At 38.3% G+C, this 18,761-nt stretch overlaps 1 protein-coding gene across 3 annotated transcripts in view; it reads right to left on the bottom strand.

Moving 5' to 3' along the window:
• The window catches only part of SLC35D1 (solute carrier family 35 member D1), a 90,774-nt gene that overhangs the window by 65,118 nt on the left and 6,895 nt on the right, over positions 1-18,761 (bottom strand). For all 3 annotated transcript variants that reach the window (XR_010730440.1, XM_066268937.1, XM_066268938.1), the window contains exons 7-8: positions 12,467-12,569; positions 6,671-6,763 (exon numbers count right to left, since the gene is read on the bottom strand). Coding sequence is in view for 2 of the 3 variants with exons in the window: in XM_066268937.1 (XP_066125034.1) it covers positions 6,671-6,763; positions 12,467-12,569 (196 nt within the window). In the remaining variant the exon portion in view is untranslated. The remainder of the gene's footprint in view (positions 1-6,670; positions 6,764-12,466; positions 12,570-18,761) is intronic.

Below are 18,761 nucleotides of genomic sequence, written 5' to 3'. Positions count from 1 at the left end.
TATTTTATCTGACCTAGTCAGTTTACACATAACAAAGTAGAACAAGAAAAAAGAAGGGTCTTATCCAAAGTCAAACCATGGTCAGGGAAAGAATTAAGAGATTGCTGGTCTTCTGCCTTCTGGCCCCAAATTCTCTCCCCTCTACCACTTACTTTTAGGAATGTCACTATCTGCAGAGTAAAATTCAAATTCCTGTATTTAACCCTGCACCCAAGGAAGCAGGGTGCAGTTTGGTGGGAAGAGTGAGAGCTCTCGTCAGTCACAGAGTCAGGAAACCTGGATTCTAGTCCCAGGACCTCTCTGGCTCCAGTTTCGCCATATGTGAAATAAGAGGCTTGACCCAGATGCTATGGTCTCTTCTAAAGTCTCCAGTTTTACAACCCACTCAATGAGAGAATATATTCACTGGTAAGTCTGATAAGGGGTTAATAACCAAAATTTATAAAGTACTTCTAAAACTCAACACCAGGAAGGTAAACAAGCCAATTAAAAAAATGGGCAAAGGACCTGAATAGACACTTCTCCAAAGAGGACATACAGTGGTCCAACAGGCATATGAAAAAATGTTCAATGTCACTAATCATAAGAGAAATGCAAATTAAAACCACAATGAGATACCACCTCACATCTGTCAGAATGTCTCTAATTAACAAATCAAATCAACACACAATAAGTACTGGCGAGAGTGTGGAGAAAGAAAAACCCTACTGCACTGGTGGTGGAAATGCAGACTTGTGTAGCCACTGTGGAAAACAATATAGCATTTCCTCAAAAATTAAAAGTGGAGCTGCCTTTTGACCCAGCTATCCCACTTTTAGGAATATATCCTTAGAATACCAAATCACTGATTCAAAAGAAGAAATGCACCCCCATGTTTACTGCAGCATAGTTTACAGTGGCTAAGATCTGGAAACAGCCCAAGTGTCCAAGAGTGGACTAGTGGATAAAAAAGCTGTGGTACATATATGCAATGTAATACTAGGTGGCCATGAAAAAGAAGGAAATCTTACTTTTTGCAATGGCAATGGATAGACCTGAAGATTATTATGCTAAGTAAAATAAGCCAGGGAGAAAGACAAATATCATATGACCTCACATATATGTGGAATTTAATGAACACAATAAACTGAGGAACAAAACAGAAACAGAGGCAGGGTCACAGGGAGCAGAGGGACAGCTGTCAGAGGGAAGGGGGATGAGGGGGATCAAAGAAGGTGAAGGGATTAGTGAAAATATATACATAACATATAAATACAGGAAACAGGGTAGCAAGTACCAGAGGTGGGGTAGCAAAGGGGGCAAAGGGGGAATAGGAAAAGACTTTGCATGGGGTAAGGGGGGCATGATGTAGGGTGAGGGTATTATGTTTAGTGGGAAACTTGAAACCAAGTTAACACAATAAACTTAAAAAAAAAAAATTAAATAAATAAATAAAGTCTCCAGTCTTTGATTTCTTCCTTCTAACCATACTGAAGAGTTTGGTGCCTAAGCTCATCTACAGTATTACATGTGGAATGCACCTTTTGTTTCTCTTCCTCCACCTTTCAAGGCCCACCTTGACTTTTCCTGATGTTTACTTATTCAGAAAATGTCGTGTGAAAAGCTAAGCATTCCCACCTCAGCACTTAGAACCTGCTCTTCCCTTGATTTAGATTATTCCTTCCAAAGAGCCACAAAAATTGGTCTCTCCATCCTATTGTGTGTCTGCTCAAATGAAACATATGGAGATGCATTCCCAAACTCTTATCCAAAACAGGACTCCAATCACTCTCCTCATTTTATTTCTCTTCACAGCTCTTTATACAATTATGCTTAGTCTTTCTCACTGCACTGGAATGTAAGTTCCTTTAAAACAGCAACATGTCCTTTAAAAAACAAACAAACTGAGCCTGACCAGGCGGTGGCACAGTGAATAGAGTGTCAAACTGGGACACTGAGGACCCAGATTCAAAACTCGACATCATCAGCTTGAGCATGGGGTTGCTGGCTTCAGCATGGGATCATAAACATGATCCCATGGTCGCTGGCTTGAGCCAAGGTCTCTGGCTTGAAGCCCAAGGTCGCTGGCTTGCACAAGGGGTTACTGACTAAGCTGGAGTCCTCCCACTCCCCCCCCCCCGCCCTGGTCAAGGCATATATGAGAAAGCAATCAATGAACAACTAAAGTACCCCAACTATGTGTTGATGCTTCTCATCTCTCTCCCTTCCTGTCTGTCCCTGTCTGTCCCCCCCTCCATTCACTAAAAAAAAAAAAAAAAAGAGCAACCCCTGACATATAATAAGTACTCAATAAATATTTGGTGAATAAAAGAAATATAATTATTTATAAACAACAAGGCCAAGCTGCAGAGACTCCACTTCTAATACTACTCTGAGGTGTTTCTCACATTCAGTAGCTTATTCTGTAATAAAGTCCCAAATGGGGGAAAACACTAAGTCAGGGAGGGAGCACAGATAAGGGCAGGCAAACAGCAAGGGGTTCGTTTGGAGTCAGACAGACAGGTTTTAGTTCTAAGCTCTGCCACTGTGAAATCTTAAGCATGTCTTTAACCTATAAATCAGATAAGAACCTACCTCACAGATATACGAGGATAAGGGAAAATAATTTATTGGGAGCATCTTGTCAGGTACAAAGCATCACACCTTTATAGGTAAATTATTACTAAAGGCCAGAAGTAGGCCCAAATTGTTAATATAGAAACAGCTTTACTTAAATATAAACCGTCACATAAAAAAATACCTACTCTTTGAAATATATATGCACATCAATGAATGTCTTTCCACTTACAGGTATACATATTTTGGAGAAAAAACACAAGTCTAAAAGATACACACTGAAAAGCAACCCGACTTACTAGAAAACTTAACAGAAATCCTGCCCCATATCACACTCTATAATGTGAACTCTTTCTGCCAGACTTCTAACAGCCCACTGACTACTGTGAAGCTGAATTTTCCAGTAGAAGAAATAAATTGCACCCACTTGTCAATACTATGAGCCTCTTATACATATTACGCTGTCTATGTTTGTGAATACTATGAGCCTCTAAGACATATTATGCTGTCTATGTTTTCCACCTAGTTTCTTTGCTGGTTAATAAAAGCAAACCATTCAACCACCTTTCTAAGTTATATCTCAACAACAACCCCTAAAAGGTTAGCATTAATTGTTGCTTTTGGTAGATAAGAAAACCAAGCCCTATCTCCTTTAAACAGCCAATCTTGGTATTCAACCCACATAAATTTCTTCCTAATCTGAAAACTTATAGTACTGACTGATGGGCATGCACTTTGGTGCTAGATATTACAACACCTCTGTAGCCATAAAAAATGTCTTCCTTGTGTATGTTAATTTCTTATACAGTCCTAATAGCACAAAGAAGATACTCAGAAATACGAATCTGAATTGAACTTAAAATGAAATTGTAATGACTTGTCTCAGAAATTCAGGAACAGAATCAAACTTAGAATTCTCGCTTTATAAGTTTCAAATTCAACTCATCACCTACTAAAACAACACTGATTATTCGTATCACTTATATTTTAATTTTGTGTGTAGGCAAAACTCCATGAGGCATTCCATCCCCAAAAAGTAGACAGACTTGAAATTCTTCCATTGTATACCCCACAATGCACTGAAAACACTTCTCCCACAAAACCTGTAATAGTTTATTGCTCTGATGAAGAAGATAGGTCTGTTCCACAAGGTGACTAAAGAGTCAGTCTTCAAAGACAAGAATACAAAAAAAAAAGACAAGAATACCACATAATTCATGTTTTTTCTTATCACCTGAACCTAACACTGTGAGACACAAAAACACTTAAGTATTTGAGAAATTAGAGGGAAAACAGGTTAAGGAGAGGTGTTAACAAAAAGATCACAAGACTGTAGGACTGCCAGCTAGTGTGTCCACCTATACCCCAATAAATGTGTTATAAGAACCACATTGCTTTAATAATGAGAATTAACAAGCATGTCAGACCCAAAATACAGATGGGATCTGATTATAAAACAATGAGTTCTGCTTCCATAATTAGCTTATCATCACAACTTGGAAGTACTTAGATGAACTCTGTCATTCTTAAAAACATTATTCTTCTAAAATAAACCTTTCTTGACTTTTGCCTGGCATTTTCTTTAGGGGAATGAAACATTACTCAAATTCCACTCTTGTGCTTAAAAAAGAATAAAAGAAAATTTAAACTATATTTTAATATAGGTGGCAAAGTAATTTTTCCACAATGAGCTAACATTCTTAATTATACTGAAGCATTTCAAATTAAATGTGATACTGAACTATGAAATATGCGTGAGTTATGCATATAACTTCCAGTTAAATGATAATCACTCTAGAAAGAAGCTTCTCCTTTCAAGTAGCTACTAGTCCAAGTTTTAAGTTAATGAAAATTCCATCTTTGCCAAGTCTGTAGAATAACCTGGCCACATTAATCCTTCCAACTTTCTCATGCACAGGTTGGCCCCAAGATTTGGAATTGTCTGTGTTGCCAAGAGGGGCCTGGTTATTTTACATTACATTCTTGCCCCAAAGCTGAAGATTGAGGGTTGCATCTGCCAGGCTGCTAGAGGAAGGCAGAACATTGTGGAGGGACCGTGGCATTTGGAATTAAGCTTGGGTTTAAATCCTGACTCTGACCCACAAAAAATGTGACACTGAGCTAGTTACTCAGTCTCTCTGAGTCTTCATTTTCACATTGGCAAAATGGAGATAATTCAAACTTCCTAAAGCTGTTAGGAGGACATTGTATCACATAAGTAAAGTGACAAGCACATAATAAGGACTCAATAAATGCTGGTTTTTCTTCCCATTTTTTTCACAGTCACAAAATACTCAACACTCTTTATTAGTCAGAACATTAGCTCCATTTTCTTCTCTGGTGTCATTTATAGGATTGCTGGCAGCCAGGTCACACATGTGCAAGATGTCTATGCCAGTTTTCTTTTTTTAAGAATGTTCTTGATGAAAAAAAATATAAAAATAGCTTTATAAGCAGGCAGTAGTCTACCTTTTATTTCAGAATAATTTTTTAAGTGTAATTACTTTCAAAAACCTTTTCTTTATTTCAGCTCTCACTGATCTGTGGGAATTGTCACTGCTATTAAACAACCAACACATTTATTGTAAAAAACTACTGGCTAGGGAATCATTAGGAGGGATCCTGGTACAGAAAACCTTAGCAGAATTCTAGATTTCCACTTACGTACTTTGCAAAATGTTGTGAATTCTAACAAGATGTTATCAATTTTTTTGACTATGAAGATGGGCTTGTTTAGAGAAAAATTCTTGTCCGGATTTATTTTGTTACTCTATTCTGGATTTATTTAGGTAAACATTCACAGAAAATGAGTCAACTATTATATTACTTGTTATTTATATGGTTAAATCACCAGCTAATGTTAAATATCTCCTGGGGGGAAAAAACAGCTGGGGATTTAAGCCAGGATGACAATTTTTTTTTTTTGCCTGACCAGGCAGTGGCGCAGTGGATACAGCGTCGGACTGGGATATGGAGGACCCAGGTTCGAGACCCCGAGGTCCAGCTTGAGCGTGGGCTTATCTGGTATGAGCGAAAAGCTCACCAGCTTGGACCCAAGGTCACTGACTTGAGCAAGAGGTTAGTCGGTCTGCCGGAGGCCCACGGTTAAGGCACATATGAGAAAGCAATCAATGAACGGTTAAGGTGTCACAACGAAAAATTGATGATTGAGGCCCTGGCATTGGCTCAGTGGTAGAGCGTCGGCCTGGCGTGCAGAGGTCCCGGGTTCAATTCCCGGCCAGGGCACACAGGAGAAGCGCCCATCTGCTTCTCCACCCCTCCTCCTCTCCTTCCTCTCTGTCTCTCTTTTCCCCTCCCGCAGCCGAGGCTCCATTGGAGCAAAGATGGCCCAGGCGCTGTGGATGGCTCCTTGGCCTCTGCCCCAGGTGCTAGAGTGGCTCTGGTCGCAACAAAGCGACGCCCCGGAGGGGCAGAGCACCGCCCCCTGGTGGGCAGAGCGTTGCCCCTGGTGGGCGTGCCGGGTGGATCCCGTTCAGGCACATGCGGGAGTCTGTCTGTCTCTCCCCGTTTCCAGCTTCAGAAGAATACAAAAAAAAAAAAAAAAAAAATTAATGATTGATGCGACACCTTAGTTGTTCATTGATTGTCTGTCCTGTCTGTCTGTCCTTATCTATCCCTCTCTCTGACTCTCTCTCTGTCTCTGAAAAAAAAATAAAAATAAAAACTTCAAAAAAAAAAAGGATGACAAATTTTACATCAAAACAGAGAGCTTCTAGAGATGCCTAGAATTTTGTTTAAGCTTAAGGAATTCCACTACGTATTTCAAGATTTTTTGTTTTCCATGGATAGTTTGCTACTATTCCTATTTTGTAGTTTAGTAGGAATGTAAAATCCCCTTCCTCTATCCTTCTGACCCATAAGAAACACTATTTTTCTGTTGACAGCCAGAGCTATTTTGAGCCACATTAGTACTATCCAATACTTACGCCAAGAAAAAAAGGTTAGCGTGACATTAGCAAACTAAAACTGAGTGACCCTCAGTTTTTGGTCACTTAATAAGCATATTACTTAACAACTCCTCAGTTTATCTTGGTTATAAATAACAACACAATTAAAAAACATAAGCCATTAAACCATAGGCAGAAAGTCCTACCTTTTGTGCATCTCCTGTAAAATATGCAATGGCCAGGGTGGGCAGAATCATGAACAGTGCATTGTAATAGAGCAGACCATATTTCCCCAGCTCCTAGGAGAGTAAATAATTAAGTGTTTCATTTGGTGTTAGCAAAGAGATATACAACACCCTATGCAAAGTATAACCTCCATTATACACACTCACACACATACCACCCCACAGTGTACCCAGAAAACTAGGCAGGTCAGAAGTTTTCAAACAAAGAAATAGCCTAAGCTTTCAAAAGAAAAACAAAAACAGTTGTAAGGTTTTTAATTTATCCAAAATAAATTCCTTGAGTGTTTAAGATCACAGAAATAAAAATGACATCAACTGTTCATTTTGAACAAATACATCTCTATAGAAATACATTCCTAAAGCCCCTCCTTTCCAGAATTGTATCAAGTCATCTAGTCTTGGGCTTTTCTTTTCTTTTTTCTTTTCTTTTTAAATGAGAGGAGGGGAAATAGTGAGATAGATTCCAGCATGCACCCTGACCGGGATCCACTGGCAATCCCTTTCTAGGGACAATGCTTGAACAAAACAAGCTATTTTTAGCACCCAGGTCTGGGGCTCAAACCAATCGAGCCACTGGCTACAGGAGGAGAAGAGAGAAGGGGGAGAGGTAGGAGGAGAGAGGATGGTCCCTTCTGCTGTGTGCCCTGACTGGGAATCGAACCTGGGATGTCCATACTCTGGGCTGACACTCTATCCACTGAGCCCACCGGTCAGGGCCCTGGGATTTTCAGAACAAGAGTGCTATTTAAGAGAGATGGACAGACAAATCCAGACACAGAGACTCACACCTACATCAACACAGACAATTTCCAAGTGAAGCATTTCTGAAAATGGACATGCGTAGTATATTAAAAATAAGGATTACTACATCTAAAATTCCCAAAACATAGTATGACTAGTTGTAACCTTAGCAACTGGGGAGCAATGAAGGATCACATATATCTTCAAAACACAGAGACCCTATGAGAACTCTGGGCCTATGTTTGACTCACACACTGCTGGGGCATTATTCATCAGGAAGCAGGGTCACCTGAAAAAGTAGGCCAGAGTTTGGGGGCGCAGGGGAGACAGGGATGAAGGAGAAGCGAGGATAAGAACATGATATTTACCTAACTTCTGAGATTGAAAGATCACAGAATTATGTAAAAAGACAAACTACCTTCTCAAAAGAAGCTTTGAAAAACTCGAAACAAATATCCAACAGTAGAAAACTAGTTGATTAGACCACAATACAATCATACAATGAAATAGTATGCAGCCATTAAAAATGTTTAATAATATTGAAAGGTGTTCATAAAACAGTACCAGATGAAAAATATAGGTTATAACAGTACGTATCACTGCTCTTTTAAAATTTTACACCTAGTTAAGTCTGACAAACACTAAAGGAGATCTATCAAAATAGTGCTTGATGATGGATTTAAGGAAGTTTTATATTTTTCCTCTTGCTTATCTGTTTTCTACTCCTTCTATTATAAATATGTATTAGTTGTATGATTTCTTTAAAGTTAAATTCAATAGCTGCATTCATGTCTGAAATGTCACACTAAGTTTTATGCCACATGACTCATGCTCAAAGGACCATTATTACAAGCAGTCCTGAAATTATAGGTAATAAAACTCCTGATTTATTAAAGGCTTCTCAGTGTTGGTCTTTCTCTCTTTTTCTCTTGCTCTCTAGCACACCCAAGCCCCCCCCCACCCCAGCCCTCAGGCGCATATGTCCTTGCGTTCTCTCTCCTAACCTCCAAGGGCCCTTCTTTTGCCTCTGTAACTTGTTTCCTGAGCCCACGCAGCCCAGCTGGCTCAGTCTTTGCGTGGTTCACTTTTTCTACCTCTGTGACTTTCCAAATAAACTTCTGCTTGTATTTGAAAAACTAACTAATCAAATAAATAAAAGCTTCTCAGGGTGACTATATTGCCTCTCGGGTAAACCAAAAAACTGATTGTTTATGGCTACCACAAGCATCCATGAAAAGGTACATCTCATTTCTAAGGAAACAAGAAAAAAGCCACAGGAACAGGTTAAGCAAAGAAAAATAAAAACTCAGACACAGACAACAGGGCTACAAGAGGGAAAAGGTGTTGGGGAATATAGAAGAGAACAAAGCAGGGATAAATGGTGATAGAAGGAGACCTGACTTGGGGTGAACACACAGTACAATATTATAGAACTGTAGACTGAAACCTACATAATTGTATTAACCAATGAAACCCCAATAAATTCAATTTAAAAAGCCATAGGACAAAACAACCTTATACAACAGGTACCCAGTCAGCCAGAGACATGAGCATTACTCATCTCTTAAAGAGAATGCCTATACACCACACAACACACACACACACCCATCCAGACAAGTGACAAACGCCAAAAACTTAAGTGCCAAAATGTTGTTTTTCTTGTCACATTTTAACTGTTTTGAGTATCTTTTTCCCTGCCTTCTTAGAGAGTACATCAACTAAACTTTTATTTAGGACATCATCGTAAACATGCATTATTTGTATTGTGTTCTTATACAGTGTTTCCCTTAATGCCACTTAATAGCCCCTAAATCACTTCTGAGTAATTCCATCTAAATTTTATAGTTTTCCTGTTTATTTCTCTTGTTGTTAGCTGACGTTTTATACTGCTGGTAGGCCTCTCTCTGCCTCTAAATAGAATTCCATCTTCTATATAGTTTGTTGCTCCTAATTCTTGAATTATGAAAATCAGATCAATATGCTTAAAGGTCTCATACAAATAAGTCACGTCATTTCTGAGTAAGAAACTAAAGGGTTTTCCTGGGAATAAAATACTCAGAAATCCTTTTTGCTTTTTTTTGGGGGGGGGGTTGTATTTTTCTGAAGTTGGAAACGGGGAGGCAGTCAGACAGACTCCCACATGTGCTCGACCGGGATCCACCCGGCACGCCCACCAGGGGGCGATGCTCTGTTGCATCCAGAGCCATACTAGCTCCTGAGGCAGAGGCCATGGAGCCATCCTCAGCACCTGGGCCACCTTTGCTCCAATGGAGCCTTGGCTGCGGGAGGGGAAGAGAGAGACAGGAAGGAGAGGGGAGGGGTGGAGAAGCAGATGGGCATTTCTCTTGTGTGCCCTGGCTGGGAATTGAACCCAGGACTCCTGCACACCGGGCCGATGCTCTACCACTTAGCCAACTGGCCAGGGCCCTTTTTGCTTTTTTTTAGGTACTAGGATTATACTCTAGACTATTTCAATTTAATTATAATTACAGGGGATCCTCGGGTTTTGACAGTCTTGACATACGATGTTACAAGTTTACAACACTCCTAAAAAAACTTTAAAAAAATTGAGACGTGTTTCGGCTCATGCCATTAGTGTCGTACTTATGGACTACATGGGCAAACTAGTTTGGTTAGAAAAAGTCATCAACCTTCCAGACTAGCCTGGAACAACTAACTCTTCAAGAAGGTAGAGAGGTCTGCAACAGATCCTGTACCCTCTACGTCAGCTGCTTCTCGAGATGAAACACCTGTAGTACAGGTAGAATCATCTCCATCATTTCCTGCCTGTTCCTTAGGCAATCCTGATTCACCTGACCCAGTATCTCCAGCACCTTCTGCAGGTTCTCCTGCCTCTCCAGCTTCCTCCTCCCAATAGGTCACTCTCTCCCACATTGCAATGCCCCTTCCAGTGCGCAAGCCAACCACAGGAATTTTTTAACACTCATTTTTTGTTACTACAGTACAGTACAGTATATTTATGTCCTTTTCCTTTTTCTGTGGCTTAGTTGTGTTTTATGTTCTAGACTATGATTTTAAAACTGTGTTAGAATATGTAAGTGGCTTAGGCTAGAGTGTTTTGACTTACACCAAAATTCAGGTTACATCACTGTCATAGGAATTGTGTCGTAACTCGAGGACCCCTGTACACTAAACTACTCATTCAGTTCTTCACTTGTACCAGCCGCTTATTAAATGCCAGAAAGCCACATGTGGCTAGTTAATACACAGCAGAAATATAGACAATTTTCATCCTCACAGAAAAACTCTATTAGTACTGTTATAGACAGCTAAGCTGCTGGACAAATGAAATGTTATTATTCCCATGTACCTATTTTCCAGAATAGCAAATAGGCTGAAGGAAATAAAGCAAAAACTAAATCTCTAACTACCCCCTTTTCTTGAGCTATTTCAAAAAGATAAAAATTTTAAATAGTAGCTTCCATTAAAATGCACTCATCATAGCCTGACCAGGCGGTGGCGCAGTGGATAGAGTGTCAGACTGGGATGCAGAGGACCCAGGTTCGAGACCACAAGGTCGTCAGCTTGAGCGTGGGCTCATCTGGTTTGAGCAAGGCTAACCAGCTTGAGCCTAAGGTCACTGGCTCGAGCAAGTGGTCACTCGGTCTGCTGTAGCTCCCTTCCCGTTAAGGCACATACAAGAAATCAATCAATGAACAACTAAGGAGCCACAGTGAAGAACTGATATTTCTCATCTCTCTCCCTTCCTATCTGTCTGTCCCTATCTGTCCCTCTCTCTGACTTTCTTTGTCTCTGCCACACACACAAAAAAGCACTCATCACATGGATTTGTCAAGGCAAGTACATGGAGAACAGACAGAAAAGGTATGTTTAAAGAAAATTTGTTGGAAAAAATAAATAAATAAAAAAATAAAAAAAATAAAAAAATAAAAAGAAAATTTGTTGGAAACAGATATACACTCTTCCCAGTTCTTCAAGAAATTTAAAAATAAACATTCTCTGAAAAAGAGAGCTATTGGGATGGCCACATGTTTTATGGTTCTTTCTGGAGAAGGCAAAGCCCCAATACAAACTCAACACTATAGGGTTGAGTATATATCCTACTATAGGGTAGGTAGGGCACTGGTATTTAAAATCTGAACTCCAAAAAAGGAGCTGAAATAATTTCAGAAACACTGTACATATAAAGAGAAGACTACAAATTAAGCAGATAAAATCATCTGACTAAAGAGAAAACATGGATAGGGAAATAAGATAAAGCCATGGTCAGTTACAATGAGATAAAATACCCTGGCTACTCAGGAAAAACTATGATGACATCTATTATAAATATCTCATGTGGGTCCTCATATAGGATATACTGTGAAAGAAAGGACAACTCCTTCAATAACAACCCTATGATATGCAAAGCTCAGTTCCATATAGCTTCTTATCATAATGGAATCATATACCATAATGCAGTAAAGCGATGTAGCTCAAATACTCAGTCTTCTAATGATCTGACTTGATCTAAAAATAAAATTCAGAGTGTCTATATTCAAACTATATAGTAAACAAACTAACAACAAATATCTTTAAAGCCTTTGTGCACATGCTGCAAGTTAAGAGAAAGGAGCTAGGTATGTTCACGTGAATGAGATCTAGGCCAGGGAACTCAGTGTTGCCCCTGAGAGAGACAGATCCTAATGTTCACTCAAGTTTCCCATTATTTGTACGTCAAATACACAAAGTCCATCACTCAAGTTTCCCATTATTTTTAGGTCAAATACACAAAGTCCATTCTTCTGTAGCATCTTCCAACAACACTTTTCAAATCTGCTGAAAGGATTCCAGATATTTCTTGTCCAGGTCCCTCAACAAGTCCTCTAGATAAGCCATGAACATTTATGACACTTTTCTCTACCCTCAGAGATCCCATTTGTTTCCCATCCCCTAAGTATTTTTCTTTATTCCCCACTTTTTCCCTGATGAACTGACTTTATCATTCCCAACATTGGTCAATATCTCTTAAAGAAACTTTAGATTGCTACCTACCTTTGAATCTAATTTTTGTTTTACGTATGCACCATTTGCTGCTGTCAGGACATCATTTATCAAAATAAAAACATATCCTTCCAGATCAAATGCCAAGTCAGAGCTGCAAAACATAAACAACACTTAAATAACAACTTACATTTAAAGAACATGCATTTAATTTTAAATAGATCTGAATACAGTATTTGCAAGAACATATCTTGTCCAGGTATATGACTACTAGGCATTTTATCAATGACTAGTATTTCTTGATTTTTAGTTACAAATTGCAATTTTATATTCAACAGAGTCTTCAGGAATGAGACCCACTAACACTTAAGTTCATTAGCAATAAACTGTTCTGAATTCAAAGTCAGATAACAACACAAAAAACCAAATTCACTATTATAATACATCTGAAGCAGGCAGATGACATCAGAGCTCAATTTCAAGGTAAGGAAAACAAATGGATGAGTTGTTAACATGTCATTGTCCAAAGGTTCATGCACAACGTAGGACTATCTTGCACAGGTGGTTGGGCCACTAGGTGGAATTTCTGGAGTGTGGATTGTGGATCATGATTAGTTCTAACTGAGATCAAGCTACAACAGTGTCCAAAAACACACAGGAGGAACTCAAACACTGAAAGGATTGCTTAATGCACTTATGTGGTAATAACTAGTGGCATTAGAGAAACTGAAGTTTTCCAGTATTTAACAGAGATAAGAATTTATTTTTGAGTTTTTATTTATTTATTTTCAAGAGCAGAGAGAGTGTGTGTGAGAGAGAGAGAAGAGGAGAGAGAAGGGGAGAGAAGCAGGAAGCATCAACTCCCATATGTGCCTTGACCGGGCAAGCCCAGGGTTTTGTTTTGAACCGGCAAACTCAGCATTCCAGGTCAACGCTTTATCCACTGCGCCACCACAGGTCAGGCAAGATAAGAATTTATTAAGCAGAATAAATAAAACAGTATGCCTTCGTATTTGAGCACCATAGCTAAACAGTAGTCCTACATTATGCAAAGATGCTACATATCTGCATCTAAACTACTACTACATGGAACAAGACTACTGAGGAGCTCTATGCCACTGCAATGTCAGGCAGAACTAGCCTAATGCACACACCCTCTTTCAAGCAATCTGATAACCCCCCCCTTCAGACTCCCTTCCTCCCAATCTCTTTCCCAAGTAAAGGTTCTAATTAGACAAGGATGATCCAGATAACAAGCCTCCTCAGGAACTTTGCAGGCCAGAGTTAGCCCTGAGGAACCCCTATTGTTTGGTTCAATTTTGGATCCCACCAGCCTCAAAAAAATGCTTCAGAGACCAGCAGGGCAGCTCAGGGTAAAAAAAAGAGGCAGGATTTTCATGTGGAATTTTTCTCCAAGGAGGCAATATCTAGAGGGAAAAGCAGCCAGCTATTAAGATTCTAGTAACCAATTGTTTTATTGTCCCTCCCCTTTTTAACAATAAAATTTCATTTGGAGATTCAGAGTAGAATAGAATTTGATATATATTCCCCTCCCTACCCCCCATTTATACCACAGGTGTATGATAAAGGTAAATGAGCCAATCCAAGAAGTACACTGTAACTCCCACATGAAAAATATATGTCAGGCAAAATTTGTGGTATTAGCAAGCCCATATATTCATTCATGCCCTGGGCTAAGTAATATGTTATAGAAAGCTCCTAGCCATCATTTTAATTTCCTGAGTCTTTGGACATATAGTTTCTTCATCTACTTGAAAACTAAAACTTAAAAACAATGAGAAAAGCTTTAATAATTTAATAGACCATCTAAGTTATGGCATTTGTGAAATATCTTAAATGAGGCCAAATAAAGCAGTTCTATTACTTATTATTCCACAAAGCAAATAATTCATTATCATTTGCCTGTTCAGAGTCTATTCGCTCTGGAGTCAGACACAGATTCAAATCTAGCCAGCTCTGCTCTTTGCTAGCAGTGTAGCCTTGAACAAGTTACTGGATTTAGGTTTTGGTTTCTTCAACTATAAAATAGAAAAATTATATCCATACCTTTCAGACTTGTGAATACATAACCAATATTTATAAAATTTCAAACACTGTGTAGCACAAGGTATGTGCTCAATCAGAAGATAGTATTTTAATCCTAAATTATATGAATTTAACATTTAAGAATCCCAAGAATCTGCTTTTGCCAGACTTGATCTTAACAACCCCAAAAAGATTTAACTTTTGGATACTTTTCAAAGATATAATTCTTGCCTATCTGGTGATGGCACAGTGGATAGAGCATTGACCTGGGATGCTGAGGTCCCAAGTTCAAAACACCAAGGTCACTGGCTTGAGTGCGGGCTCATCCAGCTCGAGCATAGTCTTACCAGCTTGAGTGCAGGGTTGCCATCTTGAGCCCAGAGGTCAGAGCCTCATCTGGAACACCCCAGTCAAGGCATGTATGAGAAGTGATCAGTGCACAACTAAAGTGATGCAACTACAAATCGTTGCTTATCATCTCTCTCCCTTCCTGTCTCTTTCTCTCCCCCCCCACTCTTGCTTAAAAAAAATAGAAAGGGACAAATAATAGCTGATACCAACCCAAGAAGACCTAGAAATAACACAACTGAAAACTGGAGGCAGACAGCACCAAGCCTAGACTCAACCAACTCTACAAATAAAACAAACAAAACAAAAGAAGATGAGAAGACAAAGGAGTGCAATCCAAATGAAACCACAAGAGACACCTTCGAGAGATGAACTGAGTGATATGGAAATAATCAAACTTCGAGATGCGGAGTTCAAAATAATGATTGTAAGGATGCTTAGGGATCTTAGAACAACAATGGAGGGGAGTTTGAAAACCTAAATAAAGAAATAGCAAGTATAAAAAAGAATCAGTTGGAGATGACAAATACAATATCAGAAATAAAGACCACAATGGAAGGAATTAAAAACAGGATAGATAGAGCAGAGGATCGAATCAGCGAGTTAGAGGACAACTGGAATGAAGGCATAAAAGCAGAGAAGAAAAGAGAAAAAAGACTCAAAAAGTCAGAGGAAACTCTTAGAGAGCTCTGTGACAACATGAAGAGAAATAACATCCGCATCACAGGGGATCCTGAAAAAGAAGAAAAAGAAAAAGGGATAGAGACTTTGTTCAATCATATCATAGCTGAAAACTTCCCTAAATTAATGCAAGAGAAACTCTCACAAATCCAAGAAGCACAGAGGACTCCATTAAAGAGAAACTCAAAGAAACCTACACCAAGACACATCATAATTAAAATACCAAAGCTAAGCGATAAAGAGAAAATATTAAAAGCTGCAAGAGAAAAAAAAGTTAGCACCTACAAAGGAGCCCCTATAAGGATGACATCTGATTCTCAACAGAAACACTTGAGGCCAGAAGGGAATGGCAAGAAATATTCAAAGTAATGCAGAACAAGAACCTACAACCAAGACTACTTTATCCAGCAAGGCTATCATTTAAAATCGAAGGAGAAATAAAAAGCTTCCCAGACAAAAAACAACTCAAGGAATTCATTACAACCAAACCAATGCTGCAGGAAATATTAAGGGGCCTGGTGTAAACAGATAAAGTGGGAAAAGAATACAGAAAAAAAAAAAAAGGAATACACCTTTAAAGAAGAAAATGGCAATAAACAACTACATATCAATAATAACCTTAAATGTAAATGGATTAAATGATCCAATCAAAAGACATAGGGTAGCTGCGTGGATAAGAAAACAGGACCCATACATATGTTGTCTACAAGAGACACACCTTAGAACAAAAGACACACATAGATTGAAGGTAAAAGGATGGAAAAAAACGTTTCATGCAAACGGAAATGAAAAAAAAGCTGGGGTACCAATACTTATATCAGACAAATTGGACTTTAAAACAAAGGATATAGTAAGAGATAAAGAAGGCCACTACATAATGATAAAGGGAGTAATCCAACAGGAAGATATAACTATTATAAATATCTATGCACCTAATATAGGAGCACCCAAATATATAAAACAGACTTTGATGGATTTAAAGGGCGAGATCAACAGCAATACTATAATAGTAGGGGATTTCAATACCCCACTAACATCACTAGATAGATCCTCAAGAAAGAAAATTAACAAAGAAACAGCAGACTTATTGGAAACACTAGATCAACTCGATTTAATAGATATCTTCAGAACCTTTCACCCTAAAGCAGCAGAATATACATTCTTTTCAAGTGCTCATGGTACATTCTCTAGGATAGACCACATGTTAGGGCACAAAAGTGCTCTCAACAAATTTAAGAAGACTGAAATCATATCAAGCACTTTCTCCGATCACAACGGCATGAAACTAGAAATGAATCACAGCAGAAAAGCTCAAAAATTCTCAAACACATGGAAACTAAATAGCAGGGTGTTAAATAATGAATAGATTAAGAATGAAATCAAAGAAGAAATTTAAAAATTCCTAGAAACGAATGACAATGAGCATACAACAACTCAAAATTTATGGGACACAGCGAAAGCAGTGCTGAGAGGGAAGTTCATAGCACTACAGGCACACTTTCAGAAGCTAGAAAAAGCTCAAATAAACAACTTAACCCTGCATCTAAAAGAATTAGAAAAAGAACAGCAAGTAAAGCCCAAATGTAGTACAAGGAAGGAAATAATAAAGATCAGAGCAGAAATAAATGACATAGAGGCTAAAGAAACAATACAGAGGATCAATGAAACTAGGAGCTGGTTCTTTGAAAAGGTAAACAAGATTGATGAACCTTTAAGTAGACTCACCAAGAAAAAGAGAGAGAGGACTCAAATAAATAAAATTAGAAATGAGAGAGGAGAAATAACAACTGACACAACAGAAATACAAAATATCGTAAGAAAATACTATGAAGAACTGTATGCCAAAAAACTAGACAACCTAGATGAAATGGACAAATTCCTTGAAACATACAATCTTCCAAAAATCAATCTGGAAGAATCAGAAAACCTAAACAGACCGATTACAACAAATGAGATTGAAACGGTTATCAAAAAACTCCCAACAAAGAAAAGTCTGAGGCCCGACGGCTTCACAACGGAATTCTACCAAATATTTAAAGAAGAATTAACTCCTATCCTTCTCAAACTATTTCAAAAAATTCAAGAGGAAGGAAGACTTCCAAGCTCCTTTTATGAGGCGAGCATAATTCTGATTCCAAAACCAGGCAAAGACAACACAAAGAAAGAAAATTATAGGCCAATATCTCTGATGAATATAGATGCTAAAATCCTCAACAGAATATTAGCAAACCGGATCCAACAATATATGGAAAAAATCATACACCATGATCAAGTGGGATTTATTCTGGGGAGGCAAGGCTGGTACAATATTCGTAAATCAATCAATGTGATTCATCACATAAACAAAAAGAAGGAGAAAAACCATATGATAATTTCAATAGATGCAGAAAAAGCATTTGATAAAATCCAGCACCCATTCATGATCAAAACTCTCACCAAAGTGGGAATACAGGGAACATACCTCAACATGATAAAAGCCATCTATGAGAAACCCACAGCCAACATCATACTCAATGGGAAAAAATTAAAAGCAATACCCTTAAGATCAGGAACAAGGCAGGGGTGCCCCCTTTCACCACTCTTATTTAACATAGTCCTGGAAGTCCTAGCCACAGCAATCAGACAAGAAGAAGAAAAAAAAGGCATTCAAGTTGAAAAAGAAAAAGTAAAACTATCATTATTTGCAGATGATATGCTATTGTATATAGAAAACCCTAAAGTCTCAGTCAGAAAACTACTGGACCTGATAAATAAATTCAGCAAAGTGGCAGGATATAAACTCAATACTCAGAAATCAGAAGCATTTTTATACACCAACAATGAACAGTCAGAAAGAGAAATTAAGGAAACAATCCCCTTCACAATTACAACCAAAAAAATAAAGTACCTAGGAGTAAACTTAACCAAGGAGACTAAAGACTTGTACTTGGAAAATTACAAAGCATTGATAAAAGAAATCAAGGAAGATACAAACAAGTGGAAGCATATACCGTGCTCATGGTTAGGAAGAATAAACATCATTAAAATGTCTATATTACCCAAAGCAATCTATAAATTCAATGCAATAGCAATTAAAATACCAATGATATACTTCAAAGATATAGAACACATATTCCAAAAATTTATATGGAACCAAAAGAGGACACGAATAGCCTCAGCAATCTTAAAAAAGAAGAATAAAGTGGGAGGTATCACACTTCCTGATATCAAGTTATACTACAAGGCCATTGTACTCAAAACAGCCTGGTACTGACATAAGAACAGGCATATA

The sequence above is a fragment of the Saccopteryx bilineata genome, chromosome 3 (genome assembly GCF_036850765.1).
Source record: "Saccopteryx bilineata isolate mSacBil1 chromosome 3, mSacBil1_pri_phased_curated, whole genome shotgun sequence".
In the NCBI taxonomy this organism is placed as follows: Eukaryota; Metazoa; Chordata; class Mammalia; order Chiroptera; family Emballonuridae; genus Saccopteryx; species Saccopteryx bilineata.
The sequence above is the reverse complement of the archived record's forward strand: the minus strand, read 5'-3'. Positions and strand labels throughout refer to the sequence as shown.